Source organism: Delphinapterus leucas, chromosome 19, assembly GCF_059928025.1.
Source record: "Delphinapterus leucas isolate spDelLeu-1000000601 "Yukka" chromosome 19, BTC_Dleu_Yukka2, whole genome shotgun sequence".
Lineage (NCBI taxonomy): Eukaryota > Metazoa > Chordata > Mammalia > Artiodactyla > Monodontidae > Delphinapterus > Delphinapterus leucas.
In genome coordinates this window covers 15,698,393-15,718,580 of record NC_143147.1, presented here as the reverse complement: position 1 = coordinate 15,718,580, position 20,188 = coordinate 15,698,393, and the positions used below count along the sequence as shown (strand labels likewise).

Sequence of the window (20,188 nt, the reverse complement as noted above, 5' to 3'; positions counted from 1 at the left end):
TAACATATGTGGTATTTTGTGTAGATACTGTTTTTCTGGGGGAAGGGGTTTATAACTTTCTATGATCCAAAAAAAAAAAGGTTAGAAACTATAGCTCTGGATGTTTCTAGCTTTTGCTTTCAATAAATAATCTTATTATTGGCTTGGGAGTCCCTTACAATTTTTTCTTGTTCTTTTTTTTTTTGCAGCAGCAGGGGTTGGCATCTAATTTCTGGTTTGCATTTGACAGCTGTATTCCTGAGTTCCTGTTCTCACTTCCTTAATGGTCTTCTCATTAAAAACAAAAAAATTCTCTCCTACCAATTAGTTATACGGTATTTTAATTTTTTATTTTATTTTTATTTTTTGAAGTACAGAAAGATAGAAAAAAGCAGAGTGGTGCCCACTTTGGAACTGACAGGCAGGGACACAAGCAGCTGGAGAGAGCAAGGCACACAGGCACATATAAAAGGCCTCAGGACAGACAGAATAGACAGCTAAAAGAAATAGAGAGGAACCTGGAAACACAGAAGGAGAGACACAAGAACTGAGCACACAGAGAAGAAGCATGGCAAAAAACCCAGACAAGCTGGCAAGGAGAGAAAGGAGAATTATTGACAGAGAGACAGAGAGGCAGGCAAGATCACCAAGAGGGACGCAGACAGACAGACAAACAGAAAGGGGGAGAGAGAGAGAGAAGGAAAGCAGACAGAGAAAGAAAACAATAAACAAAGAAGACAAAGTGATAATAGCGTTTTATACTACCCAGTGCTTTATAATTTATAAAGTGCTATCACATACATTATTGCAGGCAGACAGGGAGAATCCAGCAGACAGATGGGGTGATGGAGGGATACAGGCCAATCAGACAGAAGAGAGGGAAGGTGGCCAATCAGAAAGAGAGGCTAGAATGGAGCCCAAGACAGACAGTTAAGAGGAAAGACAGAACCAAGAAAAGAGAAGTGAGAGAGGAAGAGAGGGAAAAAGAGGAGAGAGACAGAGATAGAGGCTGAAACAGTTAAATTCAGGAATACAGGCAGTGAAAAAGCAAAAATGAAAGAACAGAGCATTGTGTGTAAAAGTTTTACCATCATCTTTCTGAAGAGAACTGGATAGAGGCTGTTGTCTGTGCTTCCCCCAAGGAGTTATAACATCTCTAAGGTGGCATGTGAGAAGAGCCAGAAGGAAGGATGAAAAAGGGAGAAAGTTTTAGTAAGAAGCAGAGTTTTTTAGACTAGGAGGAAGACAAACTTCTTGGACAGGCCTAGGTCAACAGCCTAAGAGTACTGCTGAACCTAAAAGGATCTAGATTCATATTCCTTTAAAGAATTCATATAGACTGGGAAAAGCAGAGTGGGCCCCTATCTACTCCATGTGCCTGTAAGCTCAGCTTACAAACCATCTGTACTTATTAATTGTTCCTATATTTACAAGGTATTTTTCAGTACTACCAGTGCTTTCATGGCTTTTCTCAATTAATACATAGTTCAGTGATGAAGAGACCAGCAATGGCGTGTGGTCATCAGGACAACTCAAGACGCAGGGCAGAACAGGATATTAGGACAGAGCAAGCCCTTCCTAAGCACACCTCAGGTCCTGGTAGTAAAAGCGTGTAACTAGCAAGCAGTCAATCAAAAAGACAAGTACCATAAAATAGAGTCAAAAAAACAAGAAGCAAGAAATGACAAGCCCAGTGAAATGGGAAGGAGTACTGACAGACTGACAGAGGAAGAAGCATCCAGCAAAACTGGGACAGAATTTGGAAGGAGTGCAGCAAAAAGCAATTAGACGTATATGTGTAGACTCTTCTCTCGAACAAGATCCAAGAAATGTGTAGTGACTACCTCAGGGGAGAGGAAGTGGGGGGTAGGAGGGAGGCTTACTCTCATACTGGATACTTTTAGTACTTTAAAAATTTTGTACCATGTGTATGCACTATCTATGTAAAAGCTGATAGAAAAAGGAGGAGAAAAAAAGCAAGCCGAGATGTGGACAGCAAGGGCCAGCCAGGAAGACAGATAGCAAAAAAGCAGAAAGACAAGGAGAGACTGGGAAAACGGCAAAAAGATTGAGGCAGGCAGACTGTGTGAGGGGCCAGAAAGATAAAAAGAAAAAGAAAGAACTGAAACAGAGGCAAGCAGTGAGAGAAGGCAGGGTAGGGGATATGGCAAAAAGGCAGGTAAGACTTTGGGGCAAGGGGGTCACTGACAGGTCTGCGGTAGCGAGACTATCACCATTGATGGGATGCTGGAACAGCGGAAGCTGAGGGAGAAAATGCTGATAAGCAGACACACTAAAAAGATACAAGCATTAAACAGTGGGACAGCAGCAAGCAAGCAGAGTAGACAGGCAAGAAGACATACATAGAGGGAGGCCAGGAAAAAGCATGAACTAAATAGACATAAAGAAGAGAAGGAACAAGTAGAAGGCAAGATAAGAGGCAAACCAAGACAGGGAACCATGGTAGGGCCTGGAAGGTAGACAAACCAAGAGACGGAGACTAAAAAAGTGATAGAGACAGGCAGGCGGGGAGACAGATGGCTAGAGAGAGAGTGGTGGGCAAACAGCCAGAGAAGCAGACAGACAACCAGAGAGAGAAAGAGGCTGCCAGCCAGTCCGGGAGGAGCAGACAGGCAGGCAGACACCATGCTAGGAGCAAGCAGGTAGAGGGGCAGGCGGAAACAAGGAGAGAAGAAAAATCAAGAGATCAGTAGGGAGAGAAGAGAGAACGGGAGATGCAGGCAGGCAGAGGGGGAGATGGACAAGAGGGAGAATCAGGCAAATTAACAGATCCATATGCAAAGCGCACTCGAGAGAACGATGAATGTTTGTACAGGGTTGCACACAGCCACCTTTCGCCCCCCACACCTGCAGCTCATGGCACATGTGGCAGGCAGGCAGGCAGAGGCGCTCAGCACAGAGGGAGAGGGCGCACCATGATGCGCAGGGCTGCCCACATGCACGTGGGGACACTCTTCCCAGACACACACCAAGAGGCCAGAAAGAGGGGGAGTCAGGCACACATGAGGAAGAGGCACACGCAGTCAGAGCCCGGAAGACAGAAGTAAACAGAAAGAAGACAGAGATGGAAAGTCACTTAGAGGTGACAGAGCCTGAAAGTCAAGGGATGAGAAAGGACAGTCTCGGTAAAAAATAAAGACACACATACACAGAAGCCCATGTACAGAAAGAGGGGGATACCCAGAAGGACTAGTACACAAGGACCGAGAAAGAGGACATAACAAAATCAAATGGAAGAGAATAGGAGTTACACTCAGTACAGGAATGATATGGAAGCAGAAACAAGAGAACTCCGAAGTCCAGGTTAAGAAAAAGATGGAAATCAATGCTCAATAAAAAGCATTAGCTGGGGTTGGGGGGTGGCACATCAATAAAGAATATTTAAACCTTGTCAGCAAAAATATGCCCTGTCACTATTACTTTCTGGTTGCTGCCTACCTATCCCTCCTTCTTCAGGTACTCCCAAACCCTGCAGGGGCTGCTGGGTGGCTGGCAGCTATACTCAAGAGACAGAGAAATAACCCAGGAGAGAAATGATTCCATAGGCATGGGATGGGAAGCAAAGAAAAGGTCAAAGTGAGATCAAAAGAATGGGAGGAAACTGTAGTAAGAAAAGGGTGACAAGAACAAAATAGGGTTGAACTGAGCTATTTGCCCTTCTTCCTCTGCTAGCATTGCTCAACTGGCAAGTTTTATTTTATGACTTCTCTGACCAAATCTCTGGATGAGAACGCTACTTTTGGACTCCTTTTCAACCTTCCATCTGATTCCTGATATCACTTTAAAGATAAACATTGGAGTACAGTGGGAAACCATGGGTCAGAAAGTCAGATGAAAATCTGAGTGTAACCCCCTACCTCTTTCCTTTTCTCAGTCCCAGTTACTTTTCTTTTTCATGGTACCTCAGTTTCTTCCACTCTATCAGTGTTGGAGATCATGGAGGAAGGGAAATATACTGAAAACAGGAGAAAAGAGAAAATAATTTCACAAACTTCAGACTTAAAAGAGAAAATAATTTCACAATCTTCAGACTTAACTCTTTCCCCTTTATTCTAAAAATCTGTTCTATTTACCCCCTAAATCAATTTCCCACGTCAGATGAATTTTATATTCAAGTAATTGGGGGGAGGGGAAGGCGAGGTAAAGGAGAAAAGAGTGAGGATAAAATTTACAATTATAAATCACTGAAAAGGCTGGGCAAAGGGGAGAATCAAACATGGACTCCTTTGAAAAAAACTCAATCATCGTATCTATTCATATCTCTCCCCCAAAAGTCACTAGGATTTCTATCACTTTTTTAAAGAAAGAAAAAAAAATCCAGTACCCCTTCTCACTTAAAAGATACATAGACAATTAAATGCGTTTTGACTTCAATGAGGTATGTAGAAACAGAGTTATATATAAACATATATTTCATCTTTTTCCTTTTCAATGCCTGAAGGGGAAAAAAAACCCTTCACATCAAACCACTCCCTTCTGAAGTATTCAGAAAAAAAAAAAAAAAAGCTTTTCTTTAAGAGAAGGGAGGTGGGGAGGAAGAGACTAGTAAAGAAAAAAAAAATTAAATCTAGTTGGACTAGTATCTAACTAGTTAACCTTTAACAATTTATGCTGATGTCAGACTGAGCATGAGTACTGATTAATGCCCCCCCTCAAATATTTTTTTATAAGGGGGGAGTTAGTCACAGCAGCCATTTTTGTTTTATGCAGAAATCCTTCATGCCCCCCCCAACGCGCACACACACTCACTCACACACACTCAGTACACAAGGAAAATATCTCTATTAATCTGTGCACTAATCAGTTATAAAAAAGGGAGAAATTTGTGGGTTTCTGGGGAGAGGCTAGGAGATGGGGGTATAACAGGGAGGAGAATGGGGGGGGTGAAAAATGAAATATTAAGCCAGCCATTTTGTTTTAAAAGGGGATTTTTCCCCCCTCTCCCTTTCTTCACGGAGGGGGTGGCGGTGCTGCAGGGGGGGTTGTTTTAAAAATAATTTCCAGGCGGCCATCTTAGTGCCTCAGCTCTGAGAAATATTTCTGAGCGCCCCCCTCAGAATTTAAATATATTTAAAGCAACGGAGAGGGGGGTAGAGAGAAGTCGAAAACTTTTATATATATATATATTTTTTTAATCCTCTTCTCTTGTTCTCTCGGGAGGAAGGAGAGAAGAAAAAAAAAGTCCTCAATTCTCCCCAAGAAAATTTTTGGGGGTGGTTTGGCCCCCCTCGTCAGACGGCGGCCCCGAGGGGGGGGTTTCGGAGGGGGGTGGCCCGGGGATTTTGGGGGCTGGGGGAGGCGGTGAAGAGGAGGAGGACGCCGCCGCCGAGGAGGAGGAGGAGGAGGAGGAGGAGGAGGAGGAGGAGGTGGTGGTGGTAGCGGTGGGGGAGGCGGGCGGGCGGTGGGTGGGGGGGTGGTGGGGGGGCCAGAGCCACAGGATGGCTTCCCCTCTGAGGGACGAGGAGGAGGAGGAGGAGGAGATGGTGGTGTCGGAGGAGGAAGAAGAGGAGGAAGAAGAGGGCGACGAGGAGGAGGAGGAGGTGGAGGCGGCCGACGAGGACTACGAGGAGGACGACGACGAGGGAGTACTCGGGCGCGGGCCGGGCCACGACCGGGGCCGCGACCGCCACAGCCCCCCCGGCTGCCACCTCTTCCCGCCGCCGCCGCCGCCGCCGCTGCCCCCGCCGCCGCCGCCGCCACCCCCGCCGCCAGGTAAGCGGCCGCTGACTCCCCCCCCCCCGCGCCCCCCCTCCCGCCCCAGACCGAGCCGGAGCCGCGGGCGCGCGAGGCCCGGGCGGGGGCGAGGCACCCACCGCGCGGCCGAGCCGAGGCGAATCCGGGGCGCGGGGCGCCGTCTCGGGCCCGTCGCCCCGCGGCGGTCCGGGCGGTCCAGGCGGGCGGCGGCGGCGGCGGCCGCCGGGCCAGGCCTCCTCCCCTCCCCCGCCGCACCCCTCCCCCGTCGCCACCGCCGCCGCCGCCGCCGCCGCCGCCGCTGCCGCCGCCGCCGCCGCCCGGGTTGGAGAGCGCTGGGCGCGAGCTGCATGCGCGGACCGGGCCACTCGGTCGCGGCTTTCGGGGGAGGAGGAGGAGGAGATTTTTTTTTTTAACCCTCGGCGGGGAGGGGGTAGGCAGGAAACGGCCGAGGCGAAGCCAGGGCCCCCTCCCTGGCCGCGCGAGGGACCGCGGAGACCCTGGCGGCCGGACGGCGGCGTGGGGGAGGGGCGCGTGGGGGAGGGGCGGCCGAGCGGGCGCCCCTGGGGCTTCGGCCCCGGTGGGGTTGGACCGAGGCGAAGTGGGGTTTGCCTGCGAGGAGCGGACCGCGGCCCTCACTCCCCCCCCCCCCCCGTCAGGAGCTGGGAAGGCCGGGGGGAGCGGGTGACCATCGGACCCCCCCGCACCTGCGGGGACTTCGGTGCCCGCCAACTCTGGAGCGTGCGGTGGCACGTGGGGGAGGGGTCGGGTGAATGTTTGCGGGCGGCTGACGACTAGGGGCAGGTGGTGGCCACACTCCACGCGGACCACTTCCTGGAATGAGACTGGTTCCTGCCCCCTCTCTCTGGCTCGTACTACGGAGAGCAGTCATTGAAAATTGGGGACAGAGAGGAGAGTGTCTGGAAGACCAGATGCCCCCAACCCCACCCCCTTTCTCTCTCCTCTGCTCTGGGCTCTTTTGTGTCAAGTGCGCCCCCCCCCACACCATGACCCCGTCAGTCTGGGGTGGCCGAGCTGCCCAGCTGTGACTCTCACGTGGCTGCCATTCACTGTCACTCACTCTCCCGCTGAAACCACCCACACCCTGACCACGTTGGGGGGCGTGAACTGCCCACCCAGCTGTCCTGCAGCTTGACCGTCACTCAGCACCCCTCCCCGGGGATGACAAGTCACCCGCACTGTCTGGGCAGTTCCGTCCGCGGTGGAGGGGCCTGACCGCTGCCTCGCGCGGGGGGCCCAGCAGTGGTCCCACTCCGGCCACTCTGCAGAGTGTTCAGCTAGTGTTTTTCAGAATAGACTCTAAGTGAGCATCTTTCGGGTGTCTTGGTGCGGTGCAGCACAAATGCACCAAACTTCAAAACGTCTAACAACATACTCTTTGTAAAACTGTCGTATTGATCTGTGTGGCTTCAGTGGCAAATGTTCCTGTCTAGTTGAGACAGCTTTTGAGGGACTGTGGGGTGCTTTCTTGGGCCGGGGGAGGGGGGGTATGTGTATCTAATGGAAACAAGATAAAATCCACCTCCCCTCCCATCAGGCTGGTCCGAAAACCGGAAAAGTTTTTTAAAAGTTATCCCAGAGAGCCCACTGATTTTGCAGAAGGGAAAAGGAATAAAGAATTGTGGGTAGGGGATTGCCTGGAAGACAGCAGAGGTGCTAAAAAGAGAGGAAGAAAGGATGTCAGGTTAAGTTAGGGCATTAGCAGCTCTCGCCTATGTGTATTCCGAACTTGGAATGCGGTATTTGGGGGTTTTTGATCCCGGATTTGGGTCTGTGAAGGGGAGGGCATGAAAGAATCTGAGGTCGAGATGGGTCTTTGTGTCAGTACTCCCTCCCCTTTTCCCTTTGCTTTCTAAGCATCGTCAAATGTTTTTAAAATGGTATATTTGAAATGAAAACCCACCTACTCTCTCTCCCTGGGCAATTTTATCTCCCTTTCAGCCCTCCAAGTCAAACGAGTGACCCAGATACACCCTCTCAGATGACTTTCTGAGGTAAAACTTTAGGAAAATATTTTTAGTCTGCCCATTATTTCTGTCTACCTAAGTGTGGGCAAAATAACCCTCCTCTGAGGCAATATGTTCAGGCTGCCCTCCCTCATCCTCCTCTACAAGATGAGTTTATACGTGTTAGAGGTTTCTATTGTTTTTCATTCTGACGGCTTTGATTCTCACCATTTTGTTTTACATTCTTACCCAAGACCAATTTTATCCCTTCCCCCCTCTCCAGTCTCCGTACATTGTTAAACGTTTAAAATAATAGCACTCGTGCTGATGGGGGAAGGGAGCAGGAAGCCAAAAACTCATTTCTTCTCCCTCCCCCTTCTGGCAAGCCTAGAGAAATAATATAACATAATATATAGATGTGATTCCTTGGGGGTGGGGGTGGGGAATGGTTGTGGGTGGTGCGGAAAATTCTGGTAGTTTCTTTGCAAAAGGTCTGAAAATACAAACCCACCCCCTGCATGCAATACGCATGTGCAGCAGACCTATTATGGTGGTTCGTTGTGGGGGAGGGAGGGGAATTTGAGAAAAAATAAATATATGTGTGAGAGATTGATGGTGAGATTAGAAGAAGAGAGGGGCGGGCGGGAGGCGAGGCTCGCTGCGAGGCTCCTCCTGCGTCCTCTGGCTCGCCAGGCTCCACCCACCCTCCTCGCCGCCCTCCTCCCTCGCCGTCTTCCCGAGATCTGAGCCGGGATGTGGGAGAGTCTGGGCTCCAGGCCAGCATTGAGTGGCTGGTGAGACAGAGGTTGGGACTTAGATTTGCTTTCTTGCCCTCCCTTTCCTTTCCTCGCTGTCTACTTTGCCTCTCCGCACCACGGCCGTCTTCCCAAGTTCGGGAACCTCCCGCTGGGGTGGGGAGTGGAGTTAACTGGCTGCGAGGTCCCAGGGCTTGTGTCCCACCCCCCAGCTGGTGGAGACCGAGGCCATTTCCCTGATCCTTAGCCAGTTGGCCTGCCCTTGCCTCTGCCCCGGCGGCCTCCGTTTCCATGTTCATATTAGCCGCGGTCCCTGGGGTGAGGGAGCGCGGGCTGCTGGGGCATGGCGTCTTACTGACTTCCTATCAGGGTCCCCACTGTTTCCACACCTGGGGCTGCCACAATCCCCCAGTCCTAGAGTGTCTTCCTGCACAAGAGGGCACAGGATGCTGGAGCTGTGAGAAGCAGCAATGAAGGAAGGAGGTGCCCAGATTCTGAGGCAGTGGAAACCAAGGCCTCCAGTGTTAATTGTGGCTAATTTTCCCTTGGCTGTTGTGGGAAGAAGGATTGTGTGTCCTAGAGCAAGGGGCTGGGCCAGGCCCAGACTTTCCCCTCCTGCACAGCTGCCTCTGCCTGAGCAAGACAGGTCTGGCGGGTTAATCTAGTGCTTGCTGGGGGAGGGAGGCCAAACAGGGCCTCATGTCTGTGTGGCATTGGTGTCTTCCTCCTCGCGGAGTTACTTTCTGTCCCCTAAGCCTCCACAGTCCGACAGGGGTCATGGAGAATGGGGAGAGGGGACATCTGGGAAGAACCAGCCCCGTTCTCTCTGACAGAGACATCTGGAGAGAAAGCCAGGGACCTGGCCCTGCTGAAAGCAGGTACAGGCTGTCCTCTGGGTTTGTGCTCATGAGCATGTGATGCTTGTGCATTTGAGAATGCATATGCGGGTTGTGTCTGTGCCCGTGTCTTTGTGTGGGTCTCCCATACTGCTTATATATGAATGGGTTAGGATGTCTGGGACTAAATTTGGAGACAAGGGGTGAGACCAGGGGACAAAGGGGCAGGGTCCCTGAGTTCTCAAAGGGAACAGGGAGGAGTATATAGATTTGAAGGCACATTTCCAGTCTCCTTGGGAGGAGGAGGAATGTTTAGGTAATTGTGGAGACCTTCTTGGATGGGGTTAGGGTGTGACAAAGGAGCTAGACACTGTGATCCTGTGGGCAAGAAGTGAACATGCCTGACTGAGGATTTCTTTTCCTCCAGGGCTGTGCTGGGGTGACAGGAGGCTTGGTGATTATCTGAGGAAATATAAATAGAGGCCTCCCTCCTCACAAAAAGGATGTCAGGGCCCCAGGGTGTTAGTGTGAGAACCCAGGTGTCCACCTTTGGCTCTGCCGTCTCAGCATCTGGCTTAGGGAGCTGCCAGCTTGTGTCTCCCCACTCCAAGTGCTGGGGTCAGGCCAGGCCAGCAGCTGGGCATGGCTTCCCCAGTTCCTGGGCAGGATGCCAGCTGGCTAAGTGAGGGGGAAGGCAGGAGGAGCCCTGGCGGCGACTAAAAGGACCTGCCACAGTCAGAGCCCATGGCCTAGAGCCTGGTCCCTTGTTAGTAGGAGGGGAGAGATGGGAGTGGTTTGGCCGCTCTTCCCTTCTGACCCCTGACCTCCCATTCAGAACCCGAGCATCCCAGAGTACTCGAAACACTCTCTGTTTGCATCCAGCGGAGGGAGGCAAGGTTTGGAAGAGTTAATGCTGGAGTTCCTAGAGAGCAGCGGGAACTGAGGAGGTGAGGAAGGGAAGGGGCTGCAGAGACTGGGAACCTAGAGGCTTAGGTTTTCTGGTGCTCTCTGCCCCAAAGATAAGGATGACATTCGGCTGCTGCCTTCAGCACTGGGTGTGAAGAAGAGAAAAAGAGGACCCAAGAAGCAGAAGGAGAACAAGCCAGGAAAAGCCCGAAAACGCAAGAAGCTTGTAAGTGTTCAGGACTCCTATCTCTACAGCTAGGCTTGGAGACCCAGCCCTAGAGACCTACATTTTCTCTGGTCTTGATTACTGTGGGGATCCTGAAGTCAGGGAGGCCTGATCCCCTCTACCTGACCCCACCCCTGCTTGCTAGCCTGTATCTCCCAGGTCTGGGACCCTAACCTCACTCACCATGGCCTAGTGAAGAGCCCAGTTGTCGACTTGACTTGCCCTGCAGCACAGAGAAGCGGTTGAAAGCACAGGCTCTGGAGGTAGACTGCATGAATTTAGAGCCTAGCAGTCTTCTGTCTTCTTGGACAATTTATGTAGGTCTCTGTGCCTCAGTTTCCTCCTCTACAGAAAAGTGGATAAAGACAGATGTTACTATCATAGGATTGTTGTGAAGATCAAAAGAGACGATAAGTGTCATGTGCTGAGAACAGTTTCTGGCACAAGGAAGGGCTGAAGAAATAGTGTTTTTATTTCTTTCCCTTAGGACAGCGAGGAGGAATTTGGCTCTGAGCGAGATGAGTACCGGGAGAAGTCAGAGAGTGGAGGCAGTGAATATGGAACTGGACCAGGTCGGAAACGGAGACGGAAGCACAGAGAAAAAAAGGAGAAGAAGACGAAGCGGCGGAAAAAAGGGGAGGGAGATGGGGGGCAAAAGGTGAGTAGAATTAGGGAGTGAGGGGAGAAATCAGTATTAATGACAGGCATGAGGAGTGGAGGAGGGAGAGCCCTGGGCGAGCAGGGTGCTAAGTGGAGAGGCTGTGGTTTGTGAGGAGTGGGATTGGGCTGGGAATGGAGCAGGAAGCAGAAAGCCCAGGGAACCTGGTGGGTGGGTAGAGAGGCGTGTGGGGGGCCCAGGACTGGACCCCTGCGTCACTGAAGCCTGGTCTCGCCCAGCAGGTGGAACAGAAGTCGTCGGCAACTCTGCTTCTGACTTGGGGCCTGGAGGACGTGGAACATGTGTTCTCTGAGGAGGATTACCACACACTCACCAACTACAAAGCCTTTAGCCAGTTCATGAGGTGCGGTAGGGCTGAGGAGCCCTCTCGAGCAGACGCTTTTAATTTGGGGGAGGCCCTGGACCCTTCTGGAATCTGATGAAAGCTAAGAAACTGCTCTCCAGAGAAATTCACAGCACATACACATAAAATTCCCCATGTCATCTTAGGGAATTCCTGCACTCCTAGGATCCAAGGACTCCAGTCAGGAACCCTTCACTGGGGGGTCACAGTACCACTGCTAGGTTAGAAACCTCTGTGGTGACAGACTATCAGGAGGACAGATGGCCCTCCTTGGTCTAACAGTTCCAGTTTCCCCTGCCTGACTTCTCTCTAGACTGGAGCGGGGAGGTGGTATCCGTGTTCCCCAGTTTCCTTTGCTCAGTTATCAAGTCCTCTGTCCCTTCGTTAGACACCAGTAATAACGGAGGATGCATTGCTGACAGTGGGACCTGAGCTTCAGTGGCTCCCGCAGTAGAGTACAGAACAGTAGAGATGCCTTTTGGGCAGCAGGCACTTGAGCAGAGCCGTTCAACGCTCTGGAGGCAGCCTGCTGAGGTTCAGGTCCCGGTGTCATGTTGGGCAGCTCACTTCTGTGATCTTCAGTTTCCGCATCTGTGAAATAGGCACATAGTACGTACCTCATGGGGTCTTGTGGGGATTTGATGGGATGATGGATGGAAAGCTCAGCACACTCAGTGCCTGGCCCCTAGTGGTGTTCAGTCCCTGGTAGCTGTCCTTAGTCCCGTTGTCTCACTGCTTCACTACTAAAGACAGTGCTTCTGTCAGCACCGGGGTCACCCACGTCCTCACAAGAGCTTAACACCTCACCGCAGAGCAGAACCAGTGTGGCCCATCAGACTCCACCTGATGGGACCCTTCATCAGGGCCCCTGGAACTCTTTAGAAAAGCACAGAGAATCATAGCAACTCCTAGTAGTATTGCGAGGAAGAAATAAGGTATTATGTGTGTGGAAGCGTTTTAGGAACTGTAAAGTAGTTGTCCAAAGTAGAGCTTTTTTATTAATCTCATATTTTTTTATCCTTTTTAATCTGTATTTAAATTTTATTTTGCCTTTTTTTTCTTCTTCATACTTTTTTCTTGTTTTTTTAAACTTTTTTTTCCCTTCTTAAACTTTTTATTTTTTTATTTCAAAATTGATGTTATTCTTCGTAGGATGTATTTTCACCACCTAGGAATCCTAGCTGGCACATAGACTTAACTGGTGAGGGGGAAATGACAGTATTCCCAGACCATCGGTGAAGGGTCCGAGTGCGTGGCTTCTATATTTTCAGGCCCCTGATTGCTAAGAAGAATCCTAAGATCCCAATGTCTAAGATGATGACCATCCTTGGGGCCAAGTGGAGAGAGTTCAGCGCCAACAACCCCTTCAAGGGGTCGGCAGCTGCTGTGGCGGCAGCGGCGGCAGCGGCGGCCGCAGCTGTAGCTGAGCAGGTGTCAGCCGCAGTCTCATCGGCCACCCCCATAGCACCTTCCGGACCCCCCGCCCTTCCACCCCCCCCTGCTGCTGATACCCAGCCCCCGCCCATCCGAAGAGCCAAAACCAAAGAGGGCAAAGGTAAGAAACCCTCTAGTTGGAACAACTGTCACCTCACCCTCTAAACTGCATGTTCTCAAATTATAGTCCAGAGCTCTTGTCTTCTCGGCCCTGATTGTTGTAGAAGAAATGCTGTCCAGGAAGGGGCCTCAGTGAGACCATAGCCCACAGAGAGGTCCAGAAACCCTACGGCCTCCATTGTTCCTGGCTTTCATGACCTCGGCTTTTGCTCTGTCACCCCACTCCTCACTCAGGTCCAGGCCACAAGAGGCGGAGTAAGAGTCCCCGAGTGCCTGATGGACGCAAGAAGCTTCGGGGAAAGAAGATGGCACCACTCAAAATCAAACTAGGGCTGCTGGGTGGCAAGAGGAAGAAGGGAGGCTCGGTGGGTGGCCCCTCCCTGTCCATTATACTTCTGGGGTGTGGTCAGGGGCTGGGGGTCCAGACACAAGGGTCCATGAGGGCAGCTGGAGCGGGAGCCCAAGGCCTGGGGAGGGGAGTGGAATCCATTTGGCCTCTCTGACAGCCACGGGGGCTATGGGCAGTATGTTTTCCAGAGTGACGAGGGCCCTGAACCAGAGGCTGAGGAGTCAGACCTGGACAGTGGCAGTGTCCACAGTGCCTCAGGCCGCCCTGATGGCCCTGTCCGCACCAAGAAACTAAAGAGAGGCCGGCCAGGAAGGAAGAAGAAGAAGGGTAAGCGGTGTCAGCTGTGTGCAGTCCTGTCACTCAGCCTTCATTTCATTCCTTCGTTGTCTTTCTTATTTGTAGTGTTGACCTCTTTACTGAACGCTTTTCTCTTTCTCTCCCCTCCCGCATTCCGCCCTCCTTCTCTCTCTCTGTTTCCTTTGCCTCCACTGGGGTGTATGACAGTCCTGGGCTGTCCTGCAGTGGCCGGGGAGGAGGAGGTTGATGGCTACGAGACGGATCACCAGGATTACTGTGAGGTGTGCCAGCAGGGTGGGGAAATTATTCTGTGTGACACCTGCCCTCGTGCCTACCACCTCGTCTGCCTCGATCCTGAGCTTGACCGGGCTCCTGAGGGCAAATGGAGCTGCCCCCACTGTGTGAGTACTGGTGCCACCTCTTACGGCCCTCAGGGACCCACCCACCTCTTTCCTCCTTGCTTTCTCTTGTCCTCTCCCTACCTCCAGATGCCTGGGCTTCTCAGTAACAGATGTTGAAGTGTCCAAGATCCTAGTTTGATCCTCTCCCCCATTCCTTTGCCCCCAAAATTAGCATTTTGGGGACCTGAGATGTCCTGTTCCGTTGTTCCCAGCAATCTTCTCTGCACTTCTAGGATCTAGCTATCCTGGTTTGCCTCTGTCTTCCAGCCTCACTCCTTATCCTCTTTCTTGTGTCTGTGTCTGTCCTTGGCCTCCCAGGAGAAGGAGGGGGTACAGTGGGAGGCCAAGGAGGAGGAGGAAGACTATGAAGAGGAGGGGGAAGAGGAGGGGGAGAAGGAGGAAGAGGACGACCACATGGAGTACTGCCGTGTGTGCAAGGATGGCGGGGAGCTCCTGTGCTGTGACGCCTGCATCTCCTCCTACCACATTCACTGCCTGAACCCCCCACTGCCTGACATCCCCAATGGCGAGTGGCTGTGTCCCCGATGCACAGTGAGTGTGCCCATCTCTCAGGCTTTATTGTCAGCCCCGACTCCTTCTCCATCTCTGGGGCCCAAAGGTTGGGCTCGCTCTTTCTCTACTCTCCCCCACACCTAGCCTTTGATTCCCGTGTGGGACCCCCATCCTCCTACTCTAATGATGGACTCTTTCTGCCTCTTTCTTTCCTCTTTGTGTGCGTCCATCCCGAAGTGTCCCGTGCTGAAAGGCCGTGTGCAGAAGATCCTACACTGGCGGTGGGGGGAGCCCCCTGTGGCAGTGCCAGCCCCCCAACAGGCAGACGGGAATCCAGATGCCCCACCCGCACGTCCTCTTCAAGGCAGATCGGAGAGAGAGTTCTTTGTCAAGTGGGTAGGACTGTCCTACTGGCACTGCTCCTGGGCCAAGGAGCTTCAGGTACAAGGGCCTCTCCTTCCCCGCCTCCTGGGGCCCCATTCACTGCCATTCTCTCTCTTGGCCCGCTGTTCTCTCGTCTTCCGTCCCCTCTGCTTTCCCTCACATTAGGCCTCTGGCCGCCCACACCCTACCAACTCCCTTAGTTTCCACACTTGGTTCTCTTGGACTCCAGTTCTCTTTCCCTCGGTCTCCGTTAAGTTCCTTCCCTTAGGTATAACATAGGCTTTCCTTAGCCTGCCTCAACTCCATCTCTTTCCTCATCCGTCTTAACCATGTTTTACTGATAGCCCCAATCTTAACAACCCTATTCCCTTCCTCCTTTTGCTTATTAATACCTCCCCACCCAGGTCCTGTCTCTGACTCTGTTCTCTGGCGTGTTATTCGTTCTCCTGCTTTGGATTTAACTCACTATGTCCCTCATCCCACCTCTTTCATTGCTTGCTTTCCCATGCCATTCCCCCTGCCGGCCTCTGCCCTGTCTCCTTTTGTCCTCTTGGGATGTTGGGACTATCTATTCCCTCCTCCTCTGTGCCCCATCAGCTGGAAATTTTCCACTTGGTAATGTACCGAAACTATCAACGGAAGAATGACATGGACGAGCCCCCACCCCTCGACTACGGCTCTGGTGAGGATGATGGGAAGAGTGACAAACGCAAGGTGAAGGACCCGCACTATGCCGAGATGGAGGAGAAGTACTATCGTTTCGGCATCAAGCCAGAGTGGATGACCGTCCACCGGATCATCAACCACAGGTGAGTCCTTGGTCCGTGCGAAGGCCTACCTGGGTTTTGCCACTATTCTTGTTGCGCTGTGGCTCCATGTTAGTATTTGTTGATTAACCAGATAATTGATCTAACTGGATAATTCCCACTGCAGCCCCAGCTCTTCTGGCTTTGTTTCCTCTATGGAGATGGGAGGAACCAGGAGGAAAGCCCAGCCCAGCACTGACTGCTTTGTCCTTGCTTCTTTTAATTTCTAACAGCTTAAGAAATGACACATGAGTCTGGGGATCTGGTTGTGAAAAAAGCAAAAACGTGAAACACATGGTTCATATAGACCAGTGTTTCTAGTACTTCTTTCTTCACAGTACTTATTACTAACTAATGTTACATTGTCTTTTATTTTTTTATTTCATCACTGCCTCCCCCAATAGAATGTGAGCTCCATGGGAATAGGTCATTTGTCTGCTTAGTTCTGCTCAATCACCCGTGCCTGGGACAGTGCCTGGCATGTAGTAGATGCTTAGTAAATACTGATTGGATGAACGAACGATGTTGAAGCCAGGGATGTTTTGTGATCGTTGATTTTTAGGAAGCCATCCTGAAAAAGTTAGGGTAGAACTTCAGCCATTCCAAACTGCCTTTCAGAGGCCCACCATTGAGGCTTAGGTGACAACGTCTGCATGTTTGCTGATAATTGTGTTGATTATGACTTTTTCTACTTGTGACACATACTACTTTTCTCCTCCTGCTCCTTCTCCTGGCTTCCCTCCCCACAGTGTGGATAAGAAGGGAAATTACCACTATCTAGTGAAATGGAGGGACTTGCCATATGACCAGTCCACGTGGGAGGAAGATGAAATGAACATCCCTGAATATGAAGACCATAAACAAAGCTACTGGAGACACCGGTGAGGGAGCCAGGTCATGGGTTAGAGGGAGTCTGAGGACAGAGGCATGAAAGCTAAACCTCCAGCATTAAATGAGATGCAGTAGGGACAGACCCAATCTAGAATTTAGGGCAGTGGGAGCCTGGGCTGGGTTGTTTGCGGTGGGGTCTGGAAAGAGGTGGTGTGAGGAACAGAAAGGAGATCTAGCCTGAGTAATGGGGATGAGGATGCTGAGGAGTGGGGAGGGTTGGCTTTAGAGCTGAACTCCATAGGGGTGAGGGTAAAGAACCTGGGAGAAAGGAAATGTGAGAAAATCTTGGTTATGGAAAGTGGGAGCTAGGTCTGGAGTGGGTTCAGAAGGACAGGGGGTGGGTCCAAGGACCAGGTCTCACTCAGACCCACTGTTTTCCCAGAGAACTAATTATGGGGGAGGACCCCGCCCAGCCCCGCAAGTATAAGAAGAAGAAGAAGGAGCTGCAGGGTGATGGGCCTCCCAGCTCTCCTACTAATGATGTAAGTCCTCCCACTTGGCCTGTCTCCCGTTTCTGGAGCCATGGTGATTGAAGATTTCCTGGGGGCTTCTGACAGAACTTCCCAGAGTTTCAACAACTTCTTTGAACAGTAGCTCTTCCTTCAGTGTTCAGCTTTGCCCCAAGAGTGCTAGGAATTTTGGCACAGGAGTGAGAGCTGCTAGAGACAGCAGCACACAGGGCTCTTCTACCAGTTTCCTTCCCCACAGTGCTTCTGGGTATTGTTTTAAGGAATGAGGGGGAGGCACTGCAGACTCAAACTTTCATAAGCTCAGGCCACAGGAGAGGGACTTGTAATCCCATTTGACATCAGTGCCGGGGAGAGGGGAGGAGGAGGCCAAGACCGGAGGAGCAGCTGATGGCTCCCCTGAGCTCTCTGACTTCTTGATTCTACAGCCTACAGTGAAATACGAGACTCAGCCACGGTTCATCACAGCCACTGGAGGCACGCTGCACATGTATCAGCTGGAGGGGTTGAACTGGCTACGCTTCTCCTGGGCCCAGGGCACTGACACCATTCTGGCTGATGAGATGGGACTGGGCAAGACCATACAAACCATCGTCTTCCTCTACTCACTGTATAAGGAGGTGCTAGACTCTCGGGCCCTGAGGGGGACAGCCGTGCTGAGGCCTAGCCTGGACTGGGGAAGGTGGGAGTGGAGGGTGAGGGCAGAGAACTGGCGGGGAGGGGTGCGGCAGGCAGTGGACTGGGTTGTATAACCGTGAGCCTAGACTAATGGTCCCCCACCCTCGACTCCCAGGGCCACACAAAGGGTCCCTTCCTGGTGAGCGCCCCGCTCTCCACCATCATTAACTGGGAGCGGGAGTTCCAGATGTGGGCACCCAAGTTCTATGTGGTGACATACACGGGTGACAAGGACAGCCGAGCCATCATTCGTGAGAATGAGTTTTCCTTTGAAGACAATGCCATCAAAGGTGGCAAGAAAGCTTTTAAGATGAAGGTAAGCCCCTCTATCTCATGTCCTCTAAAGTGCTCAGATCTGTCGTTTCGTTGCCTCAACCAGGACTTCAGTTCCTTTATTCCCCGTTCAGCTTTCTCCCTCCTTTACTGCACCTTCCCTCACGCCTCTGCACTCCAGTCCTGGAAATGTAGTGGGTACTCCCAGGGGTGTACATGGATCTGTTCATCCTGGACGGGTGGTGGAAGATTGGGGGCCACATTCAGAAGTCCCTGCATGGAGTCAAAGTTGGAGGACAGGACAACGGGCTCCCTTTGGGAGTCTCAGTTAGGCCTGGGTGTCTGCGTGGAGAATGGGGGTGGAGGCCTAGATGCTTGGGTGTGGGGTGGCAGCCAAGTGGACAATGGTTGTGTTGGCAGAGGGAGGCGCAGGTCAAGTTCCATGTTCTCCTGACATCATATGAGCTGATCACCATTGATCAGGCAGCTCTTGGCTCCATTCGCTGGGCCTGTCTCGTGGTGGATGAGGCCCATCGGCTCAAGAACAACCAGTCCAAGGTGAGTGAGATACCCAGGCCTCAGAAACTTGAGGCTGTGGACTCCTACTTGCCCTAGTCCTAAAAAATAAAGTTTCAGGCACTTTCTGCAATCAGGGAGGCAGGAAGCCTGGGAATAAGTCTGGGGAGAAGTCCAGGTTGGAAGAGGGAGAGGACTAGGGATGTGAGGGCCTCTGATCCTGAAGGAAATAGCAGCTAGAGGCAGGGAAAGGTGATACTGTGGGCCAGCCACTGGCCACTGATGGGCCCTTTCCTCTGCCTTTCCTTGCCCCATTTTCTAGTTTTTCAGGGTCCTCAATGGCTACAAGATAGATCATAAGTTGCTGCTGACAGGGACTCCACTGCAGAATAACCTGGAGGAGCTCTTCCATCTGCTGAACTTCCTCACCCCAGAGAGGTTTAAGTAAGTGGCTCAGTAGGGTGGTCTGCAGAGAGGAGAGGTGGAGGGACTGAGAAGATGAGTGGGAGGAGGATTCATCTGGAGTAAAGTATAGAGCCTGAGGTCAGGGGCAAAGAACCTGACGCCTGTTCATTTCCTTTTCTCCTTCTGGCTACTAGCAATCTGGAAGGCTTCCTGGAGGAGTTTGCCGACATATCCAAAGAAGACCAGATTAAGAAACTTCATGACTTGCTGGGGCCACATATGCTGAGGAGGCTCAAGGCTGATGTCTTTAAGAATATGCCGGCCAAGACAGAGCTCATCGTCCGCGTGGAGCTGAGCCCCATGCAGAAGTGAGATGCAAGGCGGGTTACCTGGCCCAGGGTTGAGGATTTGGTGGCAGCTTTCCAAGAGTTGGTGACCAAATGCAACATCATAATTGCTTCCTTTATTGTGTCTCTTCTATGCCCCTGCCCTGGGCTTTAGGAAATACTACAAGTATATCCTGACCCGAAATTTTGAGGCCTTGAACTCACGAGGAGGTGGGAACCAAGTGTCATTGCTTAACATCATGATGGATCTTAAGAAGTGCTGCAACCATCCATATCTCTTTCCTGTGGCTGCTATGGTAGATACGGGAGCTGGGGGACTGTGAAATGCCTGGCTCTTTGGAAACATGGGCAGTTGAGCACAGGGCTGGAGTTGGGCTGGGAGGCCAGAGACTAGATTTCTGAGACGAGTAGGAATTGTAAAGGTGTGGAGCCTGGATTTGGGCCTCCAGCTTTCTAGGCATAGTCAGAATACGGGGGCGTGTTCACTGACCCTCTCCTCCTTTCTTCCTGCCTTCTTTTCAGGAGTCCCCCAAACTTCCCAGTGGGGCGTATGAGGGTGGGGCACTTATTAAGGCATCCGGGAAGCTCATGCTGTTACAGAAGATGCTGCGGAAGCTGAAGGAGCAAGGACACAGAGTGCTCATCTTCTCGCAGGTGACCCATCCCTGTAGCTCTTTCTCACCGTCAGATAATCGCTGACCTCATTCCTGTGGTTGCCACGGGATGCGAGGTTAGGCAATTACACCCCTAAGGGTTTCTGGTATAGCTAAGTTCATCTTGGTCTCTGATCCCTGTTCTTAATTATGGCTGTTGGAAGTTGTAGTCCAGTTTCTGTACGCCAAAAGGGGCGAAGGGGAAGGGTGAGCCATCTGCCTCCTACAGGTCGTCTCTGGGACTGGTACTG

General features: G+C 51.7%; 1 protein-coding gene across 20 annotated transcripts in view; it reads left to right on the top strand.

Moving 5' to 3' along the window:
• The first annotated feature begins 5,411 nt into the window (after positions 1-5,411).
• LOC149744783 (ATP-dependent chromatin remodeler CHD3-like) overlaps positions 5,412-20,188 on the top strand; it is a 25,188-nt gene continuing 10,411 nt past the window's right edge. For 12 of the 20 annotated variants that reach the window (XM_089899820.1, XM_089899821.1, XM_089899816.1 and 9 more), the window contains exons 1-20: positions 5,412-5,712; positions 10,269-10,381; positions 10,869-11,039; positions 11,279-11,403; positions 12,675-12,958; positions 13,192-13,322; positions 13,483-13,633; positions 13,811-14,004; positions 14,323-14,556; positions 14,755-14,958; positions 15,499-15,710; positions 16,457-16,588; positions 16,981-17,080; positions 17,494-17,685; positions 17,859-18,059; positions 18,437-18,574; positions 18,855-18,976; positions 19,132-19,305; positions 19,439-19,580; positions 19,807-19,938. In XM_089899820.1, coding sequence (XP_089755946.1) covers positions 5,439-5,712; positions 10,269-10,381; positions 10,869-11,039; positions 11,279-11,403; positions 12,675-12,958; positions 13,192-13,322; positions 13,483-13,633; positions 13,811-14,004; positions 14,323-14,556; positions 14,755-14,958; positions 15,499-15,710; positions 16,457-16,588; positions 16,981-17,080; positions 17,494-17,685; positions 17,859-18,059; positions 18,437-18,574; positions 18,855-18,976; positions 19,132-19,305; positions 19,439-19,580; positions 19,807-19,938 — 3,426 coding nt within the window. In that variant the 5' untranslated portion in view covers positions 5,412-5,438. Of the gene's footprint in view, positions 5,713-8,111; positions 9,292-10,268; positions 10,382-10,868; positions 11,040-11,278; positions 11,404-12,674; positions 12,959-13,191; positions 13,323-13,482; positions 13,634-13,810; positions 14,005-14,322; positions 14,557-14,754; positions 14,959-15,498; positions 15,711-16,456; positions 16,589-16,980; positions 17,081-17,493; positions 17,686-17,858; positions 18,060-18,436; positions 18,575-18,854; positions 18,977-19,131; positions 19,306-19,438; positions 19,581-19,806; positions 19,939-20,188 lie in introns of those variants that run through there. The other 8 variants (XM_089899818.1, XM_089899831.1, XM_089899828.1 and 5 more) reach the window with 4 other exon arrangements.